The sequence below is a fragment of the Candoia aspera genome, chromosome 2 (genome assembly GCF_035149785.1).
Source record: "Candoia aspera isolate rCanAsp1 chromosome 2, rCanAsp1.hap2, whole genome shotgun sequence".
Lineage (NCBI taxonomy): Eukaryota > Metazoa > Chordata > Lepidosauria > Squamata > Boidae > Candoia > Candoia aspera.
Window position 1 is genome coordinate 49,666,193 of NC_086154.1, and position 20,653 is coordinate 49,686,845.

General features: G+C 40.0%; 1 protein-coding gene across 1 annotated transcript; it reads left to right on the forward strand.

Annotated features, from left to right (window-relative positions):
• The first annotated feature begins 12,818 nt into the window (after nt 1-12,818).
• SELENOK (selenoprotein K) lies at nt 12,819-17,233 on the forward strand. The gene is made up of 4 exons (XM_063291776.1): nt 12,819-12,960; nt 14,615-14,705; nt 16,033-16,110; nt 17,149-17,233. Exons 1-4 carry the CDS (start codon nt 12,942-12,944, stop codon nt 17,231-17,233), a joined length of 273 nt encoding a protein of 90 aa, XP_063147846.1. The 5' UTR covers nt 12,819-12,941.
• The last annotated feature ends 3,420 nt before the right edge of the window (nt 17,234-20,653 follow it).

Below are 20,653 nucleotides of genomic sequence, written 5' to 3' on the forward strand. Positions count from 1 at the left end.
TAATAATAATAAATAAATATTGCTTCACAATGTAATGCACTGAATGTGCAGGGTTTATAAACATTTAAGCACAATTATTTCAACACAAAACAGAGAATCATGCAATAGCTCACTTTATACTTGCCAATTAATTCAAAACAAGATGTGGCTTAAAGATTTGAGCTGACAATTTTTTTACTATGTAAATGTAATCTAGTTTATGTTGCCGTAATGGAATAATCCAAGTAATATGAGGAAATAGAAATAGAAATTACTACACTTAAGCCATCAGTTGTATGTTCATGTACACGTTTTTCATGTGAAAGCATAGTTCCATTAATGATTACCTTATTATTTACACATTATGTTGGGGCTGTGTTTTCATCATTTATTCATTCTCATATCGTGGGATGTTAACTTGCAGCATAATCACTGCATGTACTATATTTTCCAACATCAGAAATTGTGTTAAAAATCCTGGAAGTTGCTATGACTGAAAATGCTTAGCTATTCAATTCCATTATATTACTAGTTTCTGTCACTTAATCAGTCTGTTAAGCCAAAAAAGCTGCAAAAAGGTTATCTTTTTTGAGAAAATATGTTTACTCCTATTTCAAAAGCAAGATAAAAGTTATTAATTTTCATAACATGTAGTTTAAAACACTTGTGTTGTATTTCATTTGATAACCCATCATTTGTCTCACATTTATCAGGTATACATTCTATCTTCCTTTTTAAAAAAAAGAAAACTACATACAAGAGCAGAGTAACAAAATGATATAAAAGGAAGGAAGGAAGGAAGGAAGGAAGGAAGGAAGGAAGGAAGGAAGGAAGGAAGGAAGGAAGGAAGGAAGGAAGGAAATGTATTTCATGAATTAAAATTTTTCAAAAGTGACCAGCTTGCTTGAAGGTCCTTTTCCTTGGCCTTTAACTGGAAAAAAGAAAAACCTAATTCAAATGTTGACAGACCACAATTCTCAGCAACGTATCTTGCACGTCTGGCAGAAGGTTAGTGGGCAATCTGAGCCATTGTTCAGGTTTGAAGGTAATTATTGTTGACAGTGTGACTTCAGTGGCACTGACCCCTCAGCATCTCCCAACCTCCTGACCACAAGGGCCAGTGGGGTATAGAGAGAGAGTGAAAGATTCATGCAGGGTTAGGCTGACCATATATCCTTGAGACAAAAACGGGACATTGGGATGGCAAAATGGGGCAGAGCCGGGCAATGGGCTGGTTCAGCAGGCAGGAACTTCTCCGGTTTTCTCAGGCTGGGAATCTTCGGATTCCTTCGTTTGCGAGAGGCAAGGCTGGGATGGAGAGTCTAGTGAACAGTTTTCCCCAACAAGCCGTTCCTCCTCTGGCTGTGCTTTTATGTTCTTTTTCTTCCCGCCGTGTCAAGGCAGGAGCCAATCGGCTCACCCTTTGATCACCGCCTATCAGCTGATCCTGTTTTTTTCTTTTTAGGTTTCCTGCCAGGTTGAGCTCTGCAGCTTTTTTCCCACCGTTTCTGATGGGCTCCCCCTCCTTCCACTCAAAGTCAGGCTGCATTCTGACAAGTTCACAGGAACTTTCAAATGTTTAAGTAAGGTTTTTAAGAAAACAGGACAAAATGGACATTTATATTAAAACAATGGGATGGTCTGGAAATGTTAAAAAAACAGGACTGTCCCATTCAAAACAGGACGTATGGTCAGCCTATGCAGGGTCCCCTCCCTGCCCATTGCTCTGCTCACTCTTTGACTTCTGCCTTTGTTTCCAGCCATGTACATGCACAAAGCCCTTGCACCTTGATTCTCTTCCTGGTAGGATGCAGATAGCTAAATGTTAGGCCTTGCATCATGTGTAACTCTCCTTTATAAAATCTGCTTCACTAAGCATTGATCAGATTAGATTCCTACTCTCAGGAAAGCTCATACACTTGCATAAGCACTTTCCCTCCAACATCTGCAAGGATGGGGATGTGAGTAATTTGCCCCAGGAGGCATTCTGTTCCCATCCCTAAAGACAGAAAAAAGAAAAAGTCTGAAAAAGGCCAATCGTACTTCTTCCGTTGATATCACAGCCCCACCAGATGGCCTCACAGGATGCTTCAGAAGGCCAGGTGATTGAGATGCCCTCTCCAAGCCCTCAAAAATTATCCCTCTCTTCCCTGTAGAACTACTGCATTGTTTCTCGTTGCATAAAATGTGAAATGGGAGGAACGAATGCATTTTATAGGTCTGTTAAGATTACGGGAAGCTCAGTACACTTTTTTTTTAGTTCCTTCCCCCAAATGAGTGGGAAACTGGGTCAGTGGCATTTCATGATTTGCTGCTGAATTTTGTTTAGTCGTGATGGCTATAGAGAAACATCAGGTTTAAATGGGATGCAATAGATCACTTTCACACTAGAAGGCTATTAGCTTTATATCTTACCATTCTAAATTATAATTTAGTCATATGGTTTGTTGTACTTTGTATTGTATGAAACTTTGGTTGAGGACTGTAAATAAAATTTTACTTACTAGAAAAAAGGCAGGATGATAATGATGATGTCCACCATACTCCCTGCCACATTGGAAAACAGATTGCTGATATATCCTGTGTGTATTTTCTGCTGTATCACAGAATCACAGAATTCAACAGAGCCCTTTAAGGTTTTGAGTTCAGCCTCCTGCTCAGTATAGGAATCCAGCTGAACCATTCCTGACGGATGGCTCTGGGCAGATCCAGGGAAGGGAATCCCGCTGTCTCTCTACTACAGAACCATAGAAATCTTATCCTTTAACCCCTGACCAATATGTTATCTGTAAATAAATAATTGGTTATAACCTCAATAGAGATAGTTGCTAGTTTTCTGTGTAGGGACTGACCTAATTTCCTACTGCTCAAAGAAGGGGGCAAGTAGAACAATATTTCCTTAAGCACTTCCTTCAGTAGATTTGAGGGAAATGTTCAAATCTGCTTTAATCTTATGACAGCCATTATTCCTATGTACATAGCAAAAGCCAGCATGTTCTATAAGTCAATCGTTTTCATTGTTATCAACAAGCAACTGTGTTTAAATTAGTATAATCGCAGAATATAAGAACCACAGATTTAAGTACAGGCATCCTCCATACTAAGTACGGAACACACATCATTTATATGCAGGCCATCCCTACCCTAATATATAAAGCACTTATGTTGTTTTTATATCTAGCCACACAGACAGGCTTTGATGATAGGCTTATACTGTACGGGGACTGCTTTCATTTCAAGAATAGAAAGTGCTCCCTAACTATGTTGTATCTGCCTGACCTCCTTTTTCGATTGCACAACATGTCAAGAATTCACTAGTCTGTTCACTAGTCAGGCAGTAAATCAAGCAATACAAAATAGTCTTGTACACAAAGAATAGGGCATAATACTCTTTTTGATTTACCCAAGGCAGACATTATGTGCAAAATGTTCTGTTGTGCTGCCGCCTTGTGGCCATGTGGCTAAAGGATACACTTCTGAATAGAGTTGGGCTCACTTTGAAATTGCTTTGGAAAAGTGCCTCAGATATTGCACTGCCGCTCTCTGCTATCCATTAAACAAGCCTGACATTTTATGGTCTTTTCTGTATGCCTGAAAAAAGTACCACTCATTATACTTAATTTGACCCTCAAAGCAAATATATGGCTTGCGTGGAAACCTGGAAAAAGGTTGGGTTATTTTAATGACTAGTAGAGAGTTGCAGTCACACCAAAGGTCTGAAGCACTAAACAGTCCTATTTCTGAATATTTTTTATGATTTCTTCAGGCACTTGTTATATTAGAAAATTCTTACTCCGTTAGATCTTACACAAAAATTATATTGGCATTCGTGGTAGAAAATATTTATGTCCTGTTAATGGTAGCTGTGGTATTTTACTTACATATATGTTTAAAGAAATAAATGAAAATTTCTAAAGGTCTAAAGGTCAACTATATGGGGCTTGACAGTTACTCTCTAAAACAATGTTTCAACCTTGGCAACTTTAAGATGTGTGGACTTCGACTCCCAGAATTCCCCAGCCAACACTAATAACAAACTGAAAAACATATATTAAAACATGATGAAATGTGGAATGGCAACTATGCAATTATATTTTTCCAGTTTTGTAGTGGAATTCTGGGAGTCTTGTTAGCTTTTTTTTAGATGTTCCAAGTTCAAATTTTATTTGTGTTGCATAAATGCCATAATAAAAATTTACAAAAATCAAATTATGATTGCTAAATGTGGAAGAAACTATGTTTCTAAACAGAAGTTTGTATTATTGCTACCATTCACTGAGAATAAACTAGATATAATATACTTTAAAGGCTAATGAAACACCCTAACTTCTCTCCCCATTGAACTAAGAGGTGAAACAAGGAAAATCCTGTTCCTGCTAATATTAATGACATAGCAGTATCCACTTTGTATTTTTGCTCAGTCCAAAACAGTTTCCCTTCTACCCCCATGCTAAATGAGGTCCATGGTCACCAAAAAAAAATGGCCCTTTTGAAGAAAATGAGCAGCACTAAACTTATTTAAAAATGTGAATGCTTATATAGGATTGGTTTGCTCAATAAAATATGAAAGGAGTCCTATTTTAACTTATGAATATCTACATTTAGCAATGAAGAACAAGCACTAAGTCAACTAGCTTTTATTTTATGAAGAATGAATATTTATTACCACCTCTACATAGTGCCAGTTTGGTGATGAGGTTAAGGTGCTGGACTAGAAGCCAGGAGACTGTGAGTTCTAGTTGTCCTTTTGGCACAGAAGCTGGCTGGGTGACTTTGGGCCAGCTGCTCTCTCTCAACTCAGCCCACCTCACGGGGGGTTGTTGTGGGAAAATAAGAGATGGGAGTATTATGTATTCCGCCCTGAGCCGTACAAAATGGGTGGGATATAAACCAAAAAAATACATAAACCCAATGGCTGGTTTCATGCATTGTAACATGTGGTTGGTTTTGGCTTAGTGTGATATAAAAAACAAGCCACTGATATCAGTGGGTTTAGGCACCATCTAAAACTGCATCAACTATAAATACCATATGTCTAACATCTTTATGATATCTGGAGGTCCCATAGGAGCAGGCTGGAGGTATAATCTGAAACTGTACCACTGTAACTGTTGGCATGGCAACAATTGTGATATGTTTTGTTAGCAGTTCCCAGGGAATGGACTATATGCAGATGTCCCTTTCATTCAGAAAGATCAAAAGTCCTTGAGGTGAGGTGGGGTGAGAAACAGGAGCAGAAACAAAAGGAAAATCTGGAAGAAAAAGACATCAATGCCTTACATCTCAAATGGTAAGCAACTGTTACTCCAAGTGTAAGAAGCCTTTCCCTGGCCTGTTATTCCTGGGAATGGCGGGAATTGTCTTCTAATATATCTGAATGGCTATTGGAATGGCTAATGATAGCAATTGGAAAGGTTAATATAAAGTAGAAAGTCTATCAGAAATTCCCCTAATATCGGCTCTTTCAGACTCAAACGCGTGGGAGGAACATAGATACTGTACATGCATGTATACACATGTACCCACCATGTTTTTCCCTTTGGGAATAAGCAAAGTGAAGACAAGAAAGAAATTAAGGATGTAAGTTAAAGCCAAACCTTGTTACGGCTATGGTTGTCACCAGGTATGCTCACAGATATTGACCTCTGCCCCACATTATGACTTTGATTAATTAAAGCATTCACATAATATTTTTCAGTAAGATAGAAACTGTGTGACTAGATTACTGGCCTTAGCTGTATCTGTGCCATATGCAACATTTCCTGCTAATGGTAAGGACAGCATTGGACAATTCTGACATATTTTGGCCAGTCTGCCACAAGTGCATCTGAAACCCAGTTTTGCCCTACCCATGCTCACCTTAGAGATGCGGTCTAGAACATTTTCTAAAATGTTCCACTTCAAACAAATTTGGCAGTTTCAAACTTGTACAATGTTTGCTTTTCGGGTGATTTCTTTAAAAAAGGAGAAGCAGGGATTTCATCTCTTTTCCCTCCATTCTCAATAATGTAGCCAAATATCTGTGCAGATTAGGGATATTGAGAGGAATATGCTAACTGGAAGCATACTCAGATGCTTCAGAAAGTTTTCCATTTCCATTAAAAAAAAAACAACCTCTACATCTCATAGTATTCCGAGCAGGCTAAGATCTTCCCTTAGCAATTATCTTACAAGAGAGTTTACCACTGCCTACAATACACACTCAGGACATAATTCATATACATATCTACCCCAAATATGAGAGTGACATGAACTAAGGGAGTCATGCCAGCTCTGACGTCGCCCGGATTAACAAGGTCCGCATCAGATGTTGGGGAACCAGGACAATCTGATGATAAGTGGGCTACTGGAACAAACCATACATGGATGAGACAAGAGAACCTGGAACTGATGGGATGCTACTACAACAGCAGACCTAATGAAAGGGGATATATGAAATGCATGAGGGAACTATGGATGGACAGAAGGCCCGCATTCACACTGACTGAGAAACAGCTAGTTACCCAACGCTTCAACATAGTAAAGAGGAAGCTGCTCTCACAACTTGAGATAGACCAACTGCACATTATATCCCAGACTCAAGAAGACCCGGAAGAACAACTGGAGGTCCCGCCAACACCTGAAGCTGGAATGTCTCTGCCATCCCCTCCATTACAGAGCACAGCAGCTGATATGAGGCAAAAGATCACGGGTGAACTAGCTACAGTCAACTCTCGAGACTGATTACCAAGGCTCAGTGGAGAAGTACCATCAGATAGTATGCTAGAAGATGCCAATAGAGCCCTCGTGACAATCTCTACTACCACCATAACTCAAATCAATGAACTGGTATACGCTACAGCTGCTGTAATCCTGGAGATGCTTGGCTACATGATCAAGAAGAATAGCAGTATGTACCCGCCCCTGGAAAATGAGGTTGGAGGCTAAGATCAAGGCAACTCGGAGAGAAGTTGGTCAGCTGGTGGAACTACAGAAGGGTGTGGAAGCTAAGGATAAGACTTAGCTACTGAAAAAATACTAGGGCCTGACTCCATCTGAAGCCCTCGAGACTGCTAAACAAAGGCTCACAGCACTGGCTACCAGGCTAAGGAGATACACTAAAGAAGCAGAGGCCAAGAAGATAAATGCCCTGTTCGCCAAACAACCATCCAAGGTGTACTCCCAGCTGCAGTGCAACAACAGTGCAACAACAGTAACAGCAGAGCCACCAACAGCAGAAACTGAACAGTACTGGAAGAATATATGGGAGAAAGAGAGGACACATAACACCAGTGCAGAGTGGCTGCAGGACCTGAGAGCATACCACAGAAATCTCCCGGAGCAGGAACCAGTCACCATCACAGTAGCAGACATCCAACAGCGAGTCAAGAACATGAAAAGCTGGACAGCACCTGGCCCGGACATGATCCACACCATACTGGCTAAAGAAACTCACAGCAGTGCATGAATGCCTAGCAGCACAGATGAAGCAGCTGTTAGCAGCAGGCTCCCACCCAGACTGGCTAACACAAGTGCTGATCATGAAAGACCCCAACAAGGGAAAAACACCATCCAGCTACCGGCCAATAACCTGCCTCCCCACAACATGGAATGTCCTATCAGGCATCATAGCCACCAAGCTGCAGGACCATATGGGCCAGTACATGAGTACAGCTCAGAAGGGCATTGGGAACAACACCAGAGGCTCAAAACACCAGTTGCACATAGGTAGAGCAGTCGCACAAGACTCAAGGTCTAGGCAGGCTTAAACTCCCTCAGCCAGATTATCACAAGACCTGGATATGGATACAAGTTCAAGAGTGGAACTACCATCATCCACCTCCTCTACATGGATGACATCAAGCTGTATGCTAAGTGTGTACAAAACATCAACTCACTGATCCACCTGACACAGATCTACAGTGAGGACATTGGGATGTCATTTAGACTAGAGAAGTGTGGCCAGATCATAGTAAAGAGAGGGAAGTAGTTAAGACTGATGGGGTGGAACTACCAGCAGGCCACATAGCAGACATACAGACCAGCTACAAGTACCTTGGTATCCCACAGTCACATGGGAACCACGATGAGGAGGCAAGGAAGACAGCAATCTCCAAGTACCACCTGTCCTAACATTCAGGAACCACACTGAGACAAGGAATAGGTCTCTAGTGTTTTATTACTGCTACATTAGACAGAAAATCCTAACAAACTGAAGAAGCGTGGGAAAAACCCAGACAGATAAACCCCAAAGTCAAGGCGGGTCTGATCTGTGTTTCTTTGAATGGCTGCTTAACTCCTCAGTACTACGCATGCGTTTTCCCCCCTGGATAGGGGCCCCCTCCTTCTCACCATCAGTACTCATGACATCACCAAAGGATAAGACAGGTCCTGAAGAGCCAGCTCAATGGAAAGAACAAGATCCATGCCATTAAATGTATGCCCTGCCAGTCATCAGATACCAGTATAGTGAGCTGGCCAAAGAAGGACATGGAGGCTGCTAATGTGAAGACCCAGAAGCTCCTCACAATGTACAGAGGCTTTCACCCCAAGTCCAACACCCAGAGACTGTACACCAGCCAGAAAGAGGGCAGGTGGGGTCTGGTGAATGTCAAAGCCACAGTCTTTGACCCTGCATGGGATGTACCATCGACAGATAGCTGAGATGGCCAACCTTGGGAAATCCTACCAGTGGCTGGAAAGGGCTGGACTAAAAGACAGCACTGAGGCACTGGTCATAGCAGCACAAGAACAGGCACTAAGCACCAGATCCATAGAAGCAGGGGTCTACCACACTAGAGAGGACCCAAGGTGCAGACTGTGCAGAGAGGCCTCAGAGTCAGTCCAACACATAGTGGCAGGGTGTAAGATGCAGGCAGGAATACCATACACTGAACGGCACAACCAAGTAGCTGGCATTGTGTACAGGAACATCTGCACAGTGTATGGGCTAGACCCTCCCAAGTCCAGATGGGAGATTCCACAGAAGGTCATGGAGAATGACAGGGCTAAGATCCTGTGGGACTTCCCTTCCAGATCCAGACAGACAGGCAGGTACTGGCTAAGCAACCAGTCATTGTGGCAGTAGACAAGGACCAGAAGATGGCGGTGGTGATAGATGTAGTGCTGCCAAGTGACAGCAACATCAGGAAGAAGGAGTATGGGAAGCTGGAGAAGTACCTGGGCCTGAAGGAGGAACTAGAGACGATGTGGAAAGTGAAGGCCAAAGTGGTCCCAGTGGTGGTAGGGGCACTCAGGGCTGTGACTCCTAAGCTGGGAGAGGGGTTCCAACAGATCCCAGGAACAGCATCAGGGCTCTCTGTCCAGAAGAGTGCAGTGCTAGGAACAGCTAAGATACTGTGCAGAACCCTCAAATTCCCAGGCCTCTGGTAGAGGACCCGAGGTTGAGGAAGACACATACCACCCAGAGGGGTGAGAAGGAAATTTTATATACAGTGGACATTACACAGTTAATCTGAATTTGATTTTGATTAATTCCTTGATTTCTTTTTTTCTGATATTTCTGTAAAGTAGTGATGCTTCCTAGATGTATTAGTAATTAAACAGTAGAAGTGAGCTGTACCATTATATTTTCTATTTATTCTGCCACTCTGAAACTCATCATAAGTACTCTCCCATCCCAGTAATATGAATGCCTATGGAAGTTGCTGCTGCATCGAACATCTGTTTTGGGAGGACTTGACGCTGACGTTGCTTTGAATGAAGTCTTTCATTTCATATGCGGCACATTCATTTCATTTCACATACAGCACATTAAATCCAAATATTGGTAGGCTCATGCTGAATAACAGACTTTATCTAGTGGAAAGAATATGTGGAGAGAGAAATATTAAATTTAGGAGCACTGTACATTTTCTAAGAAGGAATTCCTGAGGGTGGGGGTGCTTGTGTGAAAGAAAAATAAAAATTAGTTTTATTTAGGAAACAACATGGCAATAGGAGTTACCTGAGTTATTTGTCTGTTTAAGACCCTGTAGTGTTCTCCATTGAGAGCAAGAGAGGTAAATAAGATCACATGCAAAGAGCATCATTTAAGTTTATAGTCCTGACTGTTCACTTAGCAATTCGAAACTGGACATTTAAAAAGGGTTCTTGTTGTTAACACAGAAGTCTTCAAGTCACTACAGTATTTCAAAATTTATTAGTGGATGAGTAAAAACACTTTCTCCACACTTAACATTGCTGTTCCGTCCACAATTGCTAGGCTTCCTGTTTTGTGCTCAACAGTATTGTTCTAAGTAGCAACAGTCAGCACACTGATTTACACTGCCCACATACAGATTTTGGACAGCAGTTACATACATCAGTACAGCCAATATTTGCAGATAGTTTCACAGACACATTACCTAATGTGGTCCTATGCATATATTTTTTTCAAAAGTTATTCTGAGTTCACTGGCACTTATTTCCCAACTACTGTACAGTGTACAGTGTACAGAAGATTACAGTCCTAATGTTTGTGCCACTCCAGTTTCTGACAATATTACTTGGTGCAAAAAATATCATCATCTAATCTACTTAACTTAAAATTAGCATTGAATGACTCTGTTCTTCAACAGCTTCACGAAACATCTTAATAACAAAGTGCTCCTTCAACATCAGGAACACTAAGAATCTCTCCCAGATAACATTCTGACAACAATTGCGGACAGAAGCAATATGTTTCTAAGGTCTCCTTTAATTCTAGATTGACTCCTGGTGGCTTCATGGGCATGGAGATGTAATTTTCCTGGCATGATAAGTGCTATGGGATTCTTTTTCCCACTTTCCCAGTCTAGCCTACAGCTAAATGCTGTCACCTGCTGCAACTTGACTTGCATACAGATGTGACATTAAAAAAAAATTGCAATTAAATCCTAGATTTCTCCATCATTTCACTTCAGCTTTCATTTCTGCCCTGTGGAAATACACACACACACAAGAAAAATGTTTTGTTTTAGGTATTATGTGTGGTGGGCAGGTCTTCAGGGAGATTCCCAGGTGGGAGAGTGTTGCTGGAAGACAACATAATGTTGCTCTTAAATAATCTAGTGATGGAATATAAAGAAGCAACACACTTGGCTAACACTGCCAGCAATGCTCAAACTTCCACATGAACAGCACTACAATAGATACTGAGAGAAGGAAGGTTGTAGAGTTTTTCAGGGTACCCAGGTAAGGAGAGGAATCAGAAGTGGAAGACTAGATAGAATCAGCCAAGTCAATGCTGCAGTTGTTATGGATCCTTGAAGAGGATTATGTGGACACACTGAAAGAAAGTATCATTGGATATGCTAAAGTCACAATTATTTTCACTTAGCAGGGGAGATAAAAAAACTCAGGCTATCTATGATATTTTGTTGAAAAATTATGGTGACAAAGTACCAGTAGGGACCGAGTTACAAAAATGTTATGATTGAAGGCAAGAGACTGTGGATCTTTGGTCTATGATCTTTTTTATGTTACCAAGGTCCAGCAAAGGGCATCACCAAGAATTCCAGACATGGAGGAACCCCTTAAAGAACAACTGGCAACTAGGCATTCAGGGAGACGTCCTTTGCTGAATAGAATGTGGGCAAATTACAGAACACCCTCAAATGAATTTTTTGGGATTTGATTCAGCTGCAGTTGATTGTGCAGAAGAGGAAGAAGCATCTCCTCATATTGTCCAAGGCTCTAATGGAAAGAGGACTTGTCCCTGGGGGAGCTGGGGGTGTTGACGACCAACAGGAAGCTCTGGCGTGGGCTGGTCCATGAAGTCACGAAGAGTCGGAAGCGACTAAACGAATAAACAACTAATGGAAAGAAGATTCAGGAGAAGATATATGTTGTCACCTCCGAACCAGAGTCTACAGACCTAGCTTTCCAGTCTGTTAAGGATGCCATCCAGAGAGGGTGGCATCTGCAGCAGATGATGATGACCCCAGAACAGCAACATGGGCATGGTGATGTTATGAAACAAATTTCACTCTTACTTACTTGCCTTCCAATGTCTCACACAAGTACATAAGTTACAATTTTGCATTACTGTGTTATGAAGTATGTTTCATCACTTGCCTGTCCCCCATGGATGCCCATGGGCCCCTGTCCAGGGAGTGACCATGGAGAAAGGTGAAATTCTGAAATTAGTTCTTGAAGGAGATAAGGGGGTTTTGCTGTTCATTTCAGACAGGGAAGTCAAAAGACTCACAAGACAGATGCACAAGGCAGGACTGTGTGTATAATTGCAAGGAGCCTGGGCATACCAGCAGGAAAAGTCCCAGCTGGAATGAGCATGTCCTGAAGCTGAAGTGGGAACTGAGCTCTGTGTTCAGTTACAAGGAAAAGTGTTTTCTCAAAAATCCTGGTTTAAAAGTATTTTTTAAAAAACCTGGTTCACCTTTACCTAGGAATTCCAGACCAGGTCCACTTTGTCTCTTAACAAACAAAATAAGAACAGATTATATTGTATCTCCAATTCATGCACAGGATGCCTCCCTTACAGGCAACATGGGGACAATGGAGTGTGTTGACATTACTATGGCAACTTAGATTAAAACCCCCTCTTACAAGTTTGTATGAAAAGGGGTTGAATCGAGGCACAAACTTCTATCCTTGCTTTTAGCGTTGGCTCCCACTTGGCACCTCACCCGAACCTCTGATACGCGAACACTCCAGTATTGCTTCGCGCATGCCTTGAACAACTCTTAGTTTTGTCAGGCGGAGCTGGAGTACAGTTGAAGGCACATTCTAAAGTGGGCGTTCGAATCTCCCTTCAGATTTTCTAGCTCTATGGTCCTGAGGCAAGACGGTGAGGGGGTGGGAAAGGAAGCTTCCTGGTCGGAAAAAACGACAATGACGCCACGGCCCAACCCAGAGCTTTCAGCCAATGGCGTCTTCCCAGCTCTGACTTCCTTGGTGAGGGGGCGGAGCAAGAGAGAACATTGTGGGGTCGGTTCGGGGACTGTCAGGTGCTCTCTGGGCGGAGGCGAGGCGGCGCAGCGATGGTTTACATTTCGAACGGTGAGAGGCAGAGGTTTTGACGGAGGGGGAAAGCCCGTATCCCGGGGAGCGGGAACGTCCGGGCGTCTCAGCGTTCTCTTTCGCCTGGCTTTGATCCCGAGGGAGGGAGCGCAGCAAAGGCGCAACCCAGCCTTGGGGAACGGGCTCGATCCGTAACACTGGCAGCCGCCGCTACCTTCCTCCTGGGTATCCGGTCGGGCTGGAGTCCGCCCGGCAGTAACGCACTGAAAGGAATCCCCGTGGATCCGATGGCAGACTGGTGAAAAGATCACTCTTAAAGGGGCGCGGTGGATGATCACTCTGTCTGCAGCAAAACAAAAAACAAAAAAACCCCTTCCTTTCAGATTTAAATCGGAAAAGAGGACGAAATGAGTAACTGAGTTAGGGCATCTTAAGGCCGTATTCTGCATCTGGAGCTGTTTGTAAATGGGATGCTCAGACCTTGGCACAGGCCATTTGTTTATACGGGGGAAGGAGAAGGCCTGCCGCTGGAGAAGATCTTTGTTTGTATTAGGGCAGTGTTTCTTAAGCTTGACGACTTTAAGATGTATGGACTTCAACTCCCAGAATTCCCCACCCAGCCTTGCTTTTTTTTTTTTTTTGCCAAGTTTGAGAAACACTGGATTAGGGAGTGTTTATGAAGCGAAGAGCTAACTACTTTTGCCATTCTCTGATGTGCTCTTTTCAAGTACTTCATTCCTAGGATTTTGGAAGTGGCTATAAAAGAATCAAGGCATTAAAGGTTAATTGTAGATAGATTATACCAGTTGTTTTATGCATCTTGTCTATAATTAATACTTCCAATTGATTATTTTGTAGCATTAAAAGCATGCTGGCCCAAAGACTAGGCCTTCATTGTTCACTTTCCTGGGGAGTGACCTCCATTGAATTTGGTGTAATTTTTCAAAAAATGCAAAGGACCATGCTGTTAGGTATTTTTACTTGGAAGGATTTTCAGTTGCCATACCTGATGCCACAAACCCTTACGTGGGCAGCTTAAACCATACTGACAGTGGCAAGTCCAAAGAGATTATTAAATTCAGCACAGGAACTCAGAAAGATAAACTAGGAGTATAGCTTGAAATAAATTCCTAGATGTTCATAACTTCTGAAATGAGCTGTCAGGATACTTTTTCAGTAACAAATGCAAAGTCTTGGCTCCACAGAGTGTTCATGCAGTTTCCTTAGTAGCAATATGGAAGAAGTTTGTTATTGTCATCTGGTTTTATTTGTTTATTTATCTGTTACTTTACACACTAGCCTATGCGATTGCATACAGTATTACTTCTGGAATGGTAGCAGCTACAGGGAAGTAAGCATGATTGAACTCAATAGGTCTTACTTCTGAGTATACGTATCTAAACACTGTTTCAGAAGTGGGTGGTGGGATGATGTGGGTGTCCTCAAAGGTTTGATGGGTCTAGGTTCCCATTTACATCCTGGCCTTTTTATTAAATGTCATCTATCTTTTTGTTTTGATCAGTTGCTTCTGGAGCTGTAGTTATTGTTTTGAATGATAAAGGGAATGGGTACAGATTGTGCTTGTAAATGAACTTTGGATTAATAATATGACTTTCTTTTTCATTATAATATATAATTATTATTGCCATTAATATTTCGAGATGGTAGTCATAATCGCTGTTCTGGGTTGTAGGACAAGTTTTGGATAGCCGGAGTCGGGCTCCATGGAGTTTGTCATCTATAACCGACTTCTTCTGGGGAATAGCAGACTTCATAGTTATGTTGTAAGTAAAATTTTTCCCTCAAATAAAAACTTGAATTATGCAGTTTCCCCTTGAGATACTTCAGCCTGAATAGATTAGTATATATAATTGATGCATTCTACAGTTAAATTAATTAGCAAAACCCCATGGAGTAGAAGGATCTAGTTCTTACTGATCTTGTTGTGGAGTCTTTTGATTAAAATTGATAAATACATAGGGTGAACATCTTAACAAAAGATGTGAAAGGAAATGAAACACGAGACTGAATTTTCAGCCATGATATCTTAAGATTTGTTTATAGTGGTATCTAAGACATAGACTTACTTAGGAATGTTCAAATGAATACACAGAGTTTCTTTATGCACAGAATTCCTTGTATAATGGAATTTTGGGAGAAACTTAACAATTTTTGCTACCATTTGTCCCTCAAACTGGATAGTGCTTGTAACTCTTCTGAATCCATATACAATTAAAAGACTGGATAGATTAACTCTAAAATAAAAATTCTAACATTCCTTTGTTCAGAAATATTGGCTGTTCCTTAAAAGGCCAGGCTTCTGCTGTTAGGCAACGTGAGAATGCTTCCCAGGCTCAGAGAATGGCTGGAAACAGCAGTGAGATGCTGGGGGCAAAGACTTGGGCATTGTAGCTTGGTCTGCATCACCTGAGCATGTTTTCTGATCCAGTGGATCATATTTCCTCACCAACCACGAAGCAGGGTTCAGCTACTATTATAATCCACTTATATATGGCATGCAGTGGTAGCATTACCTTGTCCTCCCTAGGCAGTGAAATGTTTTGGGCTGGCCTGTGACCTACCAGTGTGCAATACCATTTAAATGTTATATATTGTAAGTCAAGTCTTTGGACATTTTGGCTATTCCTTTTTCATGAAGCAAATGAAGAAAGGGATGATGTGGCGAGGCATTAGATAGTTCCATCCAGAAAGAGCTGGGGGTTAACTAATGCTGGGTTCCCCAAGTTTTAATAGATAGTGACAGTTTTCATTCCATCATTGCACAGTATTGGAAAATTATGGTTTTGCATAGGATGGTTAAGTTCATTTATTTAACCCTTAAATTATTTTATAGAATTTACTTACCTGATCGTGTCACATTTAATTGTTAGCTTATAAATTTTGTATTTGGTCAGGAAGGGGTCTGCTAACAATAACATTTTACTTTCAGTTCTATTTTGAATTCTATTTTTGTGTTTGGAAAAGGAAGGTAGAGCAACCGGTTGCTTGATCCTTAATATTTGGTTATTTTTTAAAATGTTGCATGTAGTTCTAGGAATGCTGAATATTTCAGATCTTTCTTATTTTAGTTAACAGTGTTTTTCATTTTAGTTTTCAGAGCATTATTCACCCAGACTTGAGGAGAGGCTACACATCTTCATCCTCTTCAAGATATGATGATGGAAGGGGGTACTGCTTTTTTCACTTTAATTTTTTTATTAATATAAAATAATACATACATATATATATATATATATATATAACATAACAATAATTATTATTAATAATTAATTAGATAAAGTACATGTGAGAAATTGGGCTGCAGTGGTTAAAAGTCAGTGTGTTTTGCCAGAATATGTACATAAAGCTCAAGCAACTCTGCAGAACCTCCATTATGAGTTAGGTTTCCACACATAAGTATAGTTGAGTTTGAATGCAAAAAAGATAAAAGAATGCATTGTTATATTTATCAGATTATGTCTTCTAAGATTCATGGAAGACCAGCCTGCATAATTTTTCTTGCTTGGTTCCACCTCCCAAGGAGAATTCCTTTTTTTTTTTATAAGAATTTTATTAAGTTTCAAGCAAAGATAAAAGCTACATAAAAACAAAAAACTACAAAGAAAAAAAACTGAAGTGTAGAAACACAAGAGAAAATTTTTCAAAATTACAAAAAGAGGTGACTTCTGACTTTTAACAGCAAGGATATACAAACATTTTCCATAATCAAACCCTTACTCTATATTAAACCAAAATCACATGATTTCTATAAATCATTCCATTGGCACATTGTAAAAATCACTAAATACAGTTACTCCTTCCCCTTATATTAAAAGAAAAAATATATATAAACCTCCTAATCAACTCTCCCCAAAGGTAACATTTATTTAATTATTTCCTTCCTACTACTATTCTATACATTCCTGTCTACTATAATAAAGATCAAACTAAAAAACATACAAATTGTCTGCCGTTGTGCTTGATAATACAACAATTTTAATAATCTTAATCATATGAAACCCCAAACCTGTCATGAATACTGCTGGTGAACAGGAGGGGGGCCCCCTCCAGGGGGAGAAACGCGTATCTGTTAACCAGTTGAACAGCACAAATGACTATATACTTCATTCACATTAAGTTGGTTTTTAATCTAGATTACTGTGATGCCCAAATGCAGCCACAGAGGTGGGAATTGCTTCTTTTTAAATTGATCTTTGTTTCCTTTAGACCTCCAGGATTTCCTCGTCGTAGAATGGGTCGAATAAGCCACTTCGGAGGTCCAAGTCCCCCACCAATGACTGGTGGTGGATGAGGAAGGTAACCCATCTTTTTCTTCATAAGATGCATTGCCCAAAAGTCGTATTGAATTCTCTTAAGAAAAATCATAATACCCAGCTGCAAGAATACTTTTGCAGGATTTTAAATACTTATAGACCAAGTGAGCGAGCTTTCCTGTTTCATTTTTGTCCTTATTCAAAAAGGTAAATGCATACTATATAAAATAAGATTTGAGATTAGGACAAATGGGAATGGATTTAGCCTAGATGTATAACATCCTAGGTTTCCAAGTACAGGTAGTCCAGTTCGCAATTACAACAGTTACAAAAAAGTAATTATAACTAATCCTCACCTCTGTGACCTTCACAGGTCTGTAAAGCAAAGGAAAGCTGAAGATCATAAGCACAGGTGTAGTTTCACTTAGCAACCACTTCACTTAGCAACTGAGTTGCTAGTCCCAATTGTGGACCTCAAACAAGGACTACCTATATTGTGTTCAGTAAAATAAATTGACAAAGAATTGCATGATACTACTTTCCAGTCTCCACCCATCCACAGCTGTAGTTTCCCAATTTGGGCTACTGTATATTATTTACTTTTGAGAATATGTTGAAGCACAATGCATGTACCCTGATAAGCACTGAGCTCTATGGTGTTTGTTGCATTATATATTACCCTTGTTAGAAAGGACAGAATCTGGAGTATACTTAAAGTTCTTTAGTAAACAACACTGTTTAAAAGAAAGTTAATATTTAATCCCAATCCACTCAATTTATTTAGAGAACTATACTTCATTAAAAAAAAAAAATCTCTGGTATCAGAACCATTTATTAGAATTCTTCCATTATGGGAATTCTTAGTATTCTGTTGTATTACAGTGGCATAGCTAATTCATGTTGAATACCCTATACATGTTCAGTTATATGTCAGATAATATTGGAGATACAATTTAAGCATATTTTAGTCAACACTAAGATTCCTACTTAGAATTATGTAAGATCAATGCAATTGTTTGTCTCCTCCTTTGAAAGTTTACGTCTCCATCATAAATTATATTTGAAAGACTTTGTTTCAAAACAGTTTTATCAGAAAGGATGTAGAAAGTGCACTGTTATATAAAGCAAAACAAGTTTAAAGTATATTTTTCAGGTCCTGGAACTATTTTATCAGATAAGAGCCACCACTAACCATGGCAAAGCAAACAAATGAACAAACAAAAACCTTAATGAGTTTCTCTTTTCTTTCTCCATAGGTAAATGCCTGCTTTAAGAAGCAGGCATCAGACAATACATATTTGCAAGACTAAAAGAACTGATCAAAAACGTATCACCGTGGTCTGAGGGTTGCAAATGTGTGGTCTCAGTGATTTGACTGCTCTGTGAATTAGCAGAACAATGAAGTTGTACTGGGAATTCCATTTTCTAGGATCCAGTGTAACTGAAGTACAGTTCTATTAAATTAAATGCACCTGTTTACTGTCTGTTTTAAGCCTTTTGTATAGCTGGTGGATATTTTGTTGTAGTTGCAAAGTTATGGAAATATATGACTTTGCAAAATAGTGACTCAGAATCATTTAATTGTAACCAATATATTTTAGAATTGACTAATTGTGCACATGGAGACTTAAAAAAGCATCATCTCAGAATATTATACAGTATGTCAAGATCAGGGAGAAACTGCTACAATTTTGACTCACTTCTAACATTACACTGAGGCTAGGTACTTTAAAAAGCTTTTGGTGACATTATTACAGGTTCAAATTCTTTTTATATAATTTTAATCTTCCCCCATATGGGTATCTCAGTTATTTGTGGAAGCAGAAATAGTGCCTTGTGTTTTGAAAACTAATTCACTGTGGACTAAAGTCAGTAGAGCATCTGTGGACGTCTAGATGTTGCAGAAGTACAATTCCCACTGTTTTTCCCCATTACCTACACCCATTATTATCTGTGTTACTTCCATTTAATGACATTTATTTAATGACATTTGTTTAATTTTGACCTTATCACTGCCATGTTAAATCCCAAATGTAAAAGCTGACCTTATTGCAATATGTGTTAATAAATTTATAAATAAAAATACAGTCATGATGATAAATAAATCCTGGCACAAAATCCTGGTAACTCAAGCCATTTGCAGTATTATGCCCTTTGCAAAACCTGATGCCATCCAAGAGTTTTAGACTCCAACTCAGTTCCCCTTAAGTTTCACATGGTTTATGTATTTTAATTTTAATTCAATTTCATGCTGGAATCTCCCTTCTAAAGATTTTATTTTTCAAGTCTGTTTCTTTAACAGAGTAGTATATTCTGAGATTTTTCTGTATTTTTCTGCCAGCTTCTGTATATTGGTCTTTCTTATGCTGAATACTGTATATGACCAATTGTTTGGAAGTTGACTGCATGTATAGAAAACACTGCTGCTGAAAAGTGATGGCATACAATATTGCATTAGAATTAGCTATATTTAAAAGTGGATTTAAATCTGATGTAAAGGGACCATTAAAAGGGCTGGATAAAGCATTTGAAGAGGGCTTCGCTAAGTATAGTAGCAGAAATGAGACCCGTCCCCCCGCCCCCGAAGTGTTAAACTGATCGCATCTTTGAGATAGCTGATCCAAAGGCTGCCTCTAGTTGTTTGCACATGTGGGTGCAGGTACAGCTGTGCTGGCAGTCCCAGGGGAAATGTCTGCGTACAAATACACAGCTGGACAGCCAGGGAAGCAGCCATCCAAGCTTTCCAAAGGAGACAGCAATTTTAGCACTTTAAGGAAAACAGCGTTGCTAGTGTTAATGCATTTGTGAAACACTTCTTTCAAATGCCTTGCATAGCCTCAGGAAACTTAATCAACTTCAACAAGGATCTCATAATTTTTCTGTTCTCTTTTAAATACAATAATAGAGGTAAGGATATGGGTGCCATTCCTTCTGCAGTCCTTTGTTTTCTCTCTTGCAGCATTCCAGCTTTTTATTTATTTATTCTTAATTTAAAAAATATTAAGTGGAGCAGGGAACCTAGTAGGTGCTAAAGAAAGTATCTGTGGACATCCTAGCAACAAGAGAGATGACTGGCTTGAAACAGACTAACAGAAGAATTTCAGGGGGATTTTTTTTTCCTTAGAAGCTGCATGAAAAGCTGCATATTTTTCTAAAGGCTGAAACTACATCGTTTGCCCACAGCTTGGTTCCGATTGCCATTACGGAAACCGTACTGTGTTAGCCTTGTTAATAAAACGGTCTTGTTAAATAAAAGAGGTTCCAAATGATCTACGGCGATTCCTAGCAGGAAGCACCTGAGCTCAGTGAAAAAGTGTCTTGGCTGAAATGTAGCCAAAACAGGGATCTGACTCAGGTATTTCGTTAATAGGGACATGCCGAGCATCCTGTTCATGAGCCATTTCATGCGCAGAAGAGAACAGAACACTTTTAAAATAAAGCCCGCCCTGCTGGTGGCA

Coding starts and splice junctions, on each gene's coding strand:
- SELENOK (XM_063291776.1), top strand. Junction 14,706..16,032: donor GCAGACTTCATAGTTATGTT/GTAAGTAAAATT, acceptor TTTTCATTTTAG/TTTTCAGAGCATTATTCACC. Junction 16,111..17,148: donor AGATATGATGATGGAAGGGG/GTACTGCTTTTT, acceptor TGTTTCCTTTAG/ACCTCCAGGATTTCCTCGTC.